Source organism: Sturnira hondurensis, unplaced genomic scaffold, assembly GCF_014824575.4.
Source record: "Sturnira hondurensis isolate 20B ecotype Veracruz unplaced genomic scaffold, ASM1482457v3 Scaffold0023092, whole genome shotgun sequence".
NCBI lineage: Eukaryota > Metazoa > Chordata > Mammalia > Chiroptera > Phyllostomidae > Sturnira > Sturnira hondurensis.
Window position 1 is genome coordinate 633666 of NW_028095723.1, and position 10718 is coordinate 644383.

A 10718-nucleotide genomic window follows, 5' to 3' on the forward strand; every position below is an offset into this window, starting at 1 on the left:
GGAAATTCCTTGTTTACCATCTTCCTAGGAGGTCCTTAAATGCCTGACTGCAAACCGCACTGACTGGGCGCTTACTAGTTAGAGAGGCAGCCATCCCAGGAAGGCATCCTTCTGGGAGCTCTGACTGCTCTTGCACTTGCCCCTAATTCCACCCATTGGTTTTAATCTCCCCCCTGGCTTTGTTACCAACCAAGTGCCATCCTTATTTCCCTTGACCGAATCTGAGCTTCAGCCCATGGTAGAAGCTGCAAGGGGCCTAGAGGCGTGAACGTTTCGTGGCGCTTGTCCAGAAAAGGAGCAGCAGCTCCTCAGTGGGCTGGTGCACGCTCCTCCGGTTGCACAGCGGGGACACTCGATCTGCCAGCTGAATGTTAAGTGCAGGCAAGGGGCTGCTTTACGTCCGTCCATCCATCCCTCCACCCCTCCCTCCCCTTCCTGCTCCCTCCAGCTCTGCTTCACTCCTCCCCCTCCACTCCCTCACTCCTTCCTGCTAGAAACGCTGCCGGGCAGCTGCTCCAGTGAGAATCTGCTTGCCGGGGCCACTGCTTGGGCTAGCAGTGGTGTACTCCATCACGGCCTGTGCCGGCCCCAGGCTGTGTCGGCTCCTTCGCCTTCCCTGGTCTCCTTCCCTGGTCGCCTTCCCAGGTCGCGGATGCTGTGGGGGCCTCCTGGGGAAGCTCCCAGAGACACTGTCACTGGGTAAGTTCTGAGCCCTTGCGAACCCAGCAGCGCCGGTTCGGAGGCCGGCGAGCGGGCTCCCCACGATCCCCTGCCCCCTTTGCAACAGACTCCCCACAGGGAGAGACCGGTGTGGGAAGACCCAGAGCTAGCCGCCTGGGATATCGCACTGGGGCCAATCTTGCCTCCCATCCCCACTGGGGCTGTTTGGCTTCAGGACGTTCGCGTGGGCGTAGTCGTGTTCAGGGCATCGCACATCACTGCCGCTGCTGGCGGCCCACACACCCGTCGGGCTGTATAAAGCATGGGAAGTACGGGTAGTGTTCAAGGCTGTGGGCCCTGTGTGCAGCATCAGGCATCTAGCAGCCCCGGGGAATGCAGGTAGGACTGCACTAGCGGTCTGGTCCCCTGGTCGTGTGACGAGCTATTCGCCAACCTCTTGGGTGGTCTTGGAAGAGTCCTAGGGGAATGGCATTTGCCCAGGATTGCGGACGGCGCAGGGGGGGATGTAGAGAAGTCAGCCTGGGGCGGAACACTCTCTCTCTCTCTCTCTCTCTCTCTCTTGCGCGCGCGCGCACACGCGCACACGCGCACACACACACACACACACACACACACACCACTGCAGGTTTAGGGACTCCTATTAACCCCCTCACGGCCCGCCTGGCGGCAGCATGGAAACAAATTGCCCGCCCGCCGAACCTATAGCACCCTGGGAAAGCTTGGGCGACTGGTGCCAGACTTTACTCGGTTAGATTCCAGTGAGACTGAGGCCACCTAGTCGATTTTTTGCCTCCCTGCTCCAGTGAGGAGAGGGGGTTTTTCCATTATTTTAGCCTCCCCGTTTTCCTCTCAAGGGCTCCCAGTTCACCTTCCCAACGCCTTAAAACTCATTCTCCCTAGCAGGGCACTGCGGCCGTTATTCCCAGAAACACGAGGCCAGCTGAAAGTGTTTTATCTAGGTTGAGGCTGATTTGGTCCCAATAAGCATGTTTGGGAAAGCGCTTGGGGAAGCTCGGGGACGTGCAGTAGAGGAAGGGGTGGCGGGAGGGTCCATGGAAGGAAGATCTTCCCTATCACCGCAGGTTCCCCCTGGCCTTCCCCGCGGCTAGTTTACCACCGTATTTCCTTTACTATAATTGTCAAGGATTTCAAGTGTTCCAGTTCCCCCAATCTAATACACCCCCATTCTCTGAAACTCCTAAGAAAGGACTGTTTTCAAGAAGCATTAGAAGTGTTATTACTGTCTTGAAGGTTATTAGTATATTTGAAAACTAAAACTAATATTTGATATTTCACTTTCAAATAGAACTTTTGAAAAGTAATACATTTAGGTAAAATACCACCACCACTATTTGAGTTTAAGTAATTATTTTCTGATTCACCCTAAGCAGAAGCGAGCTTTTTGGAAAGCCGCTGGACTGAAACCCATCATTCCTGGGTTGTTTCTTATTTTATATTACTAAACTTATGCAAGTCAGCACTTCCTCTGGTTGAAGAATGTCTTCTCTATAAAATAAATCTAATTTCAGAGGTTTTGTCCAGTTTTCATGTTGGCTTCTACTTAAATGGAATATTAACCTAATTATTATATGTTTGTTAACTAAACAACAGAGTGAACACATCATATCGCTCTAGAATATATATATATATATATATATATATATATATATATATATATATATATATATATAACATTTGCAAGTATTTAAAAACAAATGTCTCTTGTTCATTCAAGGATGCTTAATAATGGTTGCACCAGATCATTCTACTTGCATCTAATAATGCAATTCCAATAGACTGGGGGCTAACCCCCACAGGACAGCTCATCTCAATGTCATCCTTTGACATAAAGAAAGACAATTTGAGGCCCCAGAAGGAGGTATCTGGCCCAACACCAAGCAAATATTGCACAGTGGGAGGAGGCTCCTGATGTCTGGTTCAAGGCTCTTCCCAAAGGAAAAAGAGGGGGAAAGCCTGAAAAAAAATGGGAGGAGACTGTCAGAGCTACAGGTTGCCTTAGTGCCTACGTTTATAAACTGTCCCCAGCCCTTCTTGGGGAGGAAGGGCAAACAATCTTAGAATCTGAGCTTAGTAAAAAAGGATGAGGAGAGAAATGGCAGCTTTCCCTTTTCAGATGTTCTTTTCACCTGTGGGATTGTTTCTATTTGGAATTTGGCCCAACAATGGAACCCTGTGTTGACTCCATCAGCAACTGGCTGGGACTGAAGACAGGGAGAAGATGCTGAGGTGTTTTGTGGGATAGGCACATGTCGTGGGCAATTCCTTTTCCCACTCTTCTTTCATTCCCTCCTGTTCCTGACTTATTCCCCCAACTCCATCCCAGAGACAGCCCATGGTGCTTCTGGGCAACAGCAGACATTCCAATCCTGCAAACGGACTCCACATTGGGAGACTCCTAGGTCCAGAAGACTTTAAGATTACAAAGAAGAAATGATATATCGGAGAACAAAACCCAACACTTGGTCATTAATAATTCTTTGGAAAGGCTATATGAAAATTGAATGTCAGAGCTGGAAAGGTCCCAATAATCCACCCCATTTGTCAATGGGAATAGGAATGTACAGAAATAAGTGATGAACTTGGCAATAGAGGTAGATCAGAACCCAGGTCTACTGGGTCTCAGGCCGGACTCCACTCATCTCTCCTCTCTTTCTTAGGAGCCAGTCTTCCTGCATTGCTGTCCTCAGTTGTCTTAGCTTCTTGCCCCCTGCCTGAAGCCTGGGGTACTTAGGCACCTGTCTGTGGGCTCCCACTCCAGCTGAGGCTCAGCCTGGCAGTGCCTTTGTGACACACACTCTTCTTCTCCTTCCTTCAGGCAAAAAGCACATGTTTAAACCTCATTGTCTCTGACTAGTGTAAACCTCAGGAGGAGAAGTGTTTTGTTGCTTATCTCAGTCCATAAGCTAATGTGGAGCTGGCTTTCTGAATCCAGGCAAATATCTGGCCATTCACCATCTAGAAAGTAATTCTCTAAACACTGAAACAAAGCTCTCTATGTAAATCATACACCTCCCAGGAGAACTCCTCCTCCTCCTACATAGACACACTGCTCCACTGCACACTCCCCACCCTAACACCAAGAGCATTTGAGCTAGGAGAATGGCAGGTGGGCCCCAGTACTGTAGCAAAAGAGAAGTCCACACACACACACACACACAGAGAGAGAGAGAGAGAGAGAGAGAGAGAGAGAGAGAGAGACCTGGACCCCTGCTTAGGAATCTGGAATGAGAATCTCCAGGAATGGATGGCCAGGAGGGAGGGGCAGGTGGAAGAAACTGCTAAAAGGGTGCTAGCCCCTTAGCAGGGTCTGTCTTAGAGAACCTGTCTCCAGGAACCTTGCTTAGTGCTCACTGTCCACCGCATTGGAGGTGAAATAGTTCAGAATCAACTGACAGAGCCAGGATTTGAGCTTTGCAAAGCTACTAGCAAGAAAGAGAAACACCTGCCCCTCCTTCTCCCAGAGCTAGTCCTCTATCCACTGCCTGCCCCCTCCGCCCGTGACATCATCCTCGCCTTATCTGGAGGAGCCTTCAAAGTCTCTCAAATTCAAACTGTTAAGCTCACTGCTGCCACTGCCACCAGATTGGAAGTGCGCCTCAAGGCTTGGCCATCATCGCCACCTGCAGACCCAGCCAGATGGCTCTGGGACCTCCTTGTTAATCCAACCCCCAGGTCCATGTGGGCTCAGCTTCCTCTAGCTTCAACCCTCTTCTTCTCTCCTATTGCCTGCCAGATTTGTTATTTCTGCGCATTCTCCAGCCAAATTAAAACAACCAACTAAAAGCAGGGCCTCTCCCCTGGAAGCGGCATCTTCTTTTACCTAGCTCTCCCTCTTTTTCTGAAGATGTTAGACTACTGGCAGACTGCAGACCAGAGGGGTCCTGTCTTCTCCTGATGTGTGAGTATGCCCTACGCTAGGCCAACTTTGCTTTTCCATCCTCCCCCTCTTCCGCCGCCAGTACCATGATTTTCCAATCCCCTTTCTGTGCAGTTAACAAAAAATAAAAAAGTAAAGCTTAGTAGGCTGTTTGCTGTGAGCCCAGGGCAGTAAATCAGCCTGAGATCTCTTCAAGATACCCCAGGGGAGGAGGACATGGGCTGGATTTAGTAGGACAATTTGGTTACTAGTGAATCCTCGGCTGGCTGCAACCCTTTGGGAAATGCGGTGCAAGCATGGGTTTCAAGGACGTGTGTGTGGGGGGCGGCTGTGGAGGGTATGAGGGCAGTGATAGAAGAAACCACTTTGAAAAACGCAGTGATTTCCGGCATTCTCCCTTTCTCCCACTCTGACCCCTTGCTTTGCCATTTTAATTGGGCCTCCTTGTTTCTTTCTCCCCACACCCTGCTCTATCTTGCTCCACCTCCCCTCCAAGGTTTGCCCTTAGGTACCTGAGCTGACACCGACGGTGCCTAAAGATGCTGAGCAGCGTTTGGTTCATCAGTGTGCTAACCGTGGCCGGGTTCTTACAGGCAGAGAGTCGCAAAACTGCCAAAGACATTTGCAAGATCCGTTGCCTGTGCGAAGAGAAGGAAAACGTACTGAATATTAATTGTGAAAACAAAGGATTTACAACTGTCAGCTTGCTCCAACCACCCCAGTATCGAATCTACCAGCTTTTTCTCAATGGAAACCTTTTGACAAGACTGTACCCCAATGAGTTTGTCAATTACTCCAATGCAGTGACTCTCCACCTAGGTAACAATGGGCTGCTGGAGATCCGAACTGGGGCATTCAGTGGCCTGAAAATGCTCAAGAGACTACACCTTAACAACAACAAGCTCGAGGTGCTGAGGGAGGACACCTTTGTGGGCTTGGAAAGCCTGGAGTATCTCCAGGCTGACTACAATTATATCAGTGCAATTGAGGCAGGAGCATTCAGCAAACTGAATAAGCTCAAAGTACTCATCCTAAATGACAACCTCCTGCTGTCACTGCCCAGCAATGTGTTCCGGTTTGTCCTGCTGACCCACTTAGATCTGAGAGGAAATAGGCTGAAAGTAATGCCTTTTGCAGGTGTCCTTGAACATATTGGAGGGATCATGGAGATTCAGTTGGAAGAAAACCCATGGAACTGTACTTGTGACTTACTTCCTCTCAAGGCTTGGCTGGACACCATAACTGTTTTTGTGGGGGAGATTGTTTGTGAAACTCCCTTTAGATTGCATGGGAAAGATGTGACTCAACTGACCAGGCAAGACCTCTGTCCCAGAAAAAGTACCGGTGACTCCAGTCAGAGGGGCAGCCATGTTGACACACACATCCAAAGGCTGTTGCCTACAGTGAATCCCGCTCTCAACCCAACCAGGGCTCCAAAAGCCAGCCGACCACCCAAAATGAGAAATCGTCCGACTCCCCGGGTCACTGTGTCTAAGGACAGGCAGAGTTTTGGCCCAATCATGGTGTACCAGACCAAATCCCCTGTGCCCCTAACCTGCCCCAGTAGCTGTGTGTGCACCTCTCAGAGCTCAGACAATGGTCTAAATGTAAACTGCCAAGAAAGAAAGTTCACTAATATATCTGACTTGCAGCCCAAACCTACCAGTCCAAAAAAACTCTATCTGACAGGGAACTATCTTCAAGCTGTCTATAAGAAAGACCTCTTAGATTATAGTTCTTTGGATTTGTTACATTTAGGAAACAATAGGATTGCAGTCATTCAGGAAGGTGCCTTCACAAACCTGACCAGTTTACGCAGACTTTATCTGAATGGCAATTACCTTGAAGTGCTGTACCCTTCCATGTTTGATGGACTGTACAGCTTGCAGTATCTCTATTTAGAGTATAATGTTATTAAGGAAATCAAACCGCTGACCTTTGATGCTTTGATTAACTTACAGCTACTGTTTTTGAATAACAACCTTCTTAGGTCCTTACCTGATAACATATTTGGGGGCACGGCTCTCACCAGGTTGAACCTGAGAAATAACCATTTTTCTCACCTGCCTGTGAAAGGGGTTCTGGATCAGCTCCCAGCTTTTATCCAGATAGATCTGCAGGAGAACCCATGGGACTGCACCTGTGACATCATGGGGCTAAAAGACTGGACAGAACATGCCAATTCCCCTGTCATCATCAATGAGGTGACTTGTGAGTCTCCGGCTAAGCATGCAGGGGAGATCCTGAAGTTTCTGGGGAGGGAGGCTATCTGTCCAGACAGTCCAAACTTGTCAGATGGAACCATTCTGTCAGTGAATCACAACACAAACACACCTCGGTTGCTTAGTGTATCTCCCAGTTCCTATCCTGAATTACACACTGAAGTTCCACTTTCCATCTTAATTTTAGGATTGCTTGTTGTCTTTATTTTATCTGTCTGCTTTGGGGCAGGTTTATTCGTCTTTGTACTGAAACGCCGAAAGGGGGTGCCAAGTGTTCCGAGGACTGCCAACAACTTAGATTTAAGTTCCTTTCAGTTACAGTATGGGTCTTACAACAGTGAGACTCAAGATAAAATGGATGGCCACGTCTATAACTACATCCCCCCACCTGTGGGGCAGATGTGCCAAAATCCCATCTACATGCAGAAAGAAGGAGACCCAGTAGCCTATTATCGAAACTTGCAAGAATTCAGCTACGGCAACCTGGAGGAGAAAAAAGACGAGGAGGCAGCTTACACCATAACTGCCAATGAGTTGCTAGAAAAGCAGGCCACACCCAGAGAGCCAGAGTTGCTGTATCAGAATATTATTGAGCGTGTTAAGGAACTCCCCAGTGCAGGACTAGTCCACTATAACTTTTGTACCTTACCTAAAAAGCAGTTTGCCCCATCATATGAATCTCGACGCCAAAACCAAGACAGAATCAATAAAACCGTTTTATATGGAACTCCCAGGAAATGCTTTGTGGGGCTGTCAAAACCCAACCACCCTCTACTGCAAGCTAAGCCTCAGTCAGAACCAGACTACCTCGAAGTTCTGGAAAAACAAACTGCAATCAGTCATCTGTAAAGGGAAATCATTTACAATTCTATGGCATCAAAGGATGCTGCTCCAAACTGTTGGAAACACTGTGTTTGTTTTCCAGTTTGTGGTTTCCCTTTCCCAGCATCAGTGGGGAACTTGGAAAATGATTGGTGATAGGATGAAGCAATTATACTGCTTTTTCAAGCTTTCCTTTAAATTATTTTTCTCCTGCCCACCCCACCCCTATTTTTTCATTCTCTCCTTAGGAATCATCATTGAACATAAATGTTTCTACAATGAAGTTTTTCATATATTTTGTTTATGGTTTTATTTTTTTCTTTTTCCAGTGGGGAGTGGGAAGAGGAGATTATAGTGAATGAAGAAAGAGTAAGCAAACTTTTCAAATAAAAATGAGTATTTAGTGCATTTTGTAGAAGATCTCCAAAGATCTTTTGAGACTATAAATTCTTTTGTAAATAACGATATATGGTATTTCAATCTTCAGTTACCAAGTATAGCCACTAGGCATCAATTCTTTATGTTAAAGTGCCTTTGCACTTTAAGTACGTTACTTAAATGTTGCTTTTAGCTTCAATAAATTGAACATATTCTAATGTGTTGTATTTTTGAAATTAAAACACTGTAAAATAGATAATAATGTCAGCTATATTAAGTCAATGTACAATTTGCTTGAGTTATAGATACCAGCCTGTCATCAAATGATTCTAATTCTAAGACTTCATAGATTTAACTGTACAATATTTCCTTTCCACTGAATTTGTTCTAAGTGATTTTATTTCAGTCAACTAAGGGGACTTAACAGTGGACTAGAGGTAATAATCTTTCTCAGTCTGGCTTAGTAATTCATTAATAAAATATATTTAACCCAATATCAGAGTGAATTGAACAATTAATGCCCTTTGTAAGTCATTTTTTACACTGACATGGTCAATGTTTTAGATTGTTTTCCCAATCTAAGAGTACAGTACATAACTTGTAATATATTTTTGCATTAAATTAGATATTTTTGTATATTTAAATGACAGAGTCTGTATTTGTAACATTGCAATTGAAATTAATATTTTCTCTGCCTATTGAACATTTTCTTTCTTTTTTTTCATTTAATTATTGTTCAAGCACAGTTTTCTGTCCTCTACATGCACCATGCACCAGTAGAGGCCGCCACACACCTCATTTAATAAAGACAAATGAGGCATTAAATACCTTGAAGGAAGACTTCACAGTTGAAATTAAAACTTCACAATTAAATTTTCGGCAAACTAAAGACAGCAGAGATAAACATAAACATTAATTTCTTTTAAGATTAAAAGGTAGAATCAAAGTTTTTCTAAATTTTCACTAAATGTTTAGAGAAATGGTGCTTTCCCAAACATTTAGAGAAAGGACCATTTTCCTCTTGAGTTCATTGCTATCAATGGGTGCTATCAAATCATGCACTATTTATACCTCCAAAATGATTAATAAGTGCCTAAACCAAGAAAGTAAGCATCCTCTTTCTTCTGCCTTCTTTAGACATGTTACTTGATTTTTTCCTGGTCAGTTTGATTAAACCTTTTGTTTTGGTTTTAGCATTAAAATGATTTTTAACTAACCAAGTCTATATAATGTTTATGTGGCCTTATTAGCCTGTAAATAATTTTTAGATGCAAACATTGTTGTGTGATTTAAACAAACAGTCCTTCTTTACAACAAAAAATAGTTTTGTTTTGTCTATTGTAAATCCTTATGCAACTGGGATAGTGATCTGCATATAAAGTAGTCCAGCTTTTCAAATCCTTATTAAAGCAATTGATGGCATCTGAAAGAAGCACACTGTTTTCTGTTCATAAATAGGTTACTGCACATAATAATCCTTTATTATTCTGTGGAGGTTGAAGTGGATACTGATAACTTACTTATAAAACTTTAAAATGAATAATAGTATATTGTCCATCACTACAAACAATTCATGTGATAGGCTTTCAATTAGAAATTATTTAAATCCAAATTATTTGGATTAATAATGACTGGTGTATAATAGTCTTTTGAGAAATAGCAGGTAATTGTGTGTACATAAATGTAAGGGCAATCAGGAAAAATATACCTCAACCTAGATTCTCTAAATCTATAGTGATTCTCTGTCACCTACAGTGACAAACATGTTTGTTCTTTGATTAGAGATCATAATTTATATTTAAATTCATTAGATCAAAATTGAAATTGGTGGGCTGAAATGACTTACAAGAAAATTAATGTACAGAGATTTTACATTTCACAGAAAAGGAGCAGGGTATTATGCTAGTTGAACTTGGAGATATCTCCTACAAATCACTATTCTTTCAGTGAAGTATTATATATGCAAGAGTTGCAAAAATACTCTTATGGTTGCTTTCATTTGGTGCAATAATAAATACAGAATATAGAGGTAAGTATTTTTGGAAATGATTATGAAGACAAATTTGTATATATATTCTATTAAGATAGTTTTTAGGTTTAAATTATATTACTAGAACTACCAATGTATGATTCCACTTCAGTGTTTGCTCAGATTCTCCTGAAAGTAAAGTTATTCCTATAAAATGCTATTATTCATGGTGAAACAGATTTTTTATTTTTAAATAGAGAGAATTTAGTATTCATTTAGTCACATGATTTTAAAGAGGCCTTCTAGAAGAATTGAGATTCATAAACTCTCTTAATAATTATGATTTATGATTTATAAATCATAAATTTATAATTTATGATTTATGATTCTTCCTTCTAGAAGAATTGAGATTCATAAACTCTCTTAATAATTATGATTTAATTCTAGATTCTTACATTTTAGATCTATGCTTTATTCATATTAGGTTTTAAGATGAAATCATTTGAATTTGGTCCAGAGTATTTCATTTAAATGCATAAAACACCATATACTTTGAAGTTTTAGTTTCTAATGCAATCACAAACACTTTACCTTTATTAAGTTATCAACATCCCCATTGACTTCATTGTTTTGCTCTATACACTCAAGTGCTTTCAAGCATATTTTATTTTAGGATTTTTATTTTTATCTCCTACAGCAGGATTTTACTATTTCACTTTTATTTCACATGCAACTTGTAATAGGTATG

The 10718-nt window shown here is 43.2% G+C and overlaps 1 protein-coding gene across 1 annotated transcript; it reads left to right on the forward strand.

The window, feature by feature from the left end:
* Positions 1–500: 500 nt before the first annotated feature.
* On the forward strand, positions 501–9151 carry SLITRK2 (SLIT and NTRK like family member 2). The gene is made up of 3 exons (XM_037037373.1): positions 501–699; positions 4547–4600; positions 5076–9151. Exon 3 carries the CDS (start codon positions 5119–5121, stop codon positions 7648–7650), a length of 2532 nt encoding a protein of 843 aa, XP_036893268.1. The 5' UTR covers positions 501–699; positions 4547–4600; positions 5076–5118; the 3' UTR covers positions 7651–9151.
* Positions 9152–10718: the final 1567 nt, after the last annotated feature.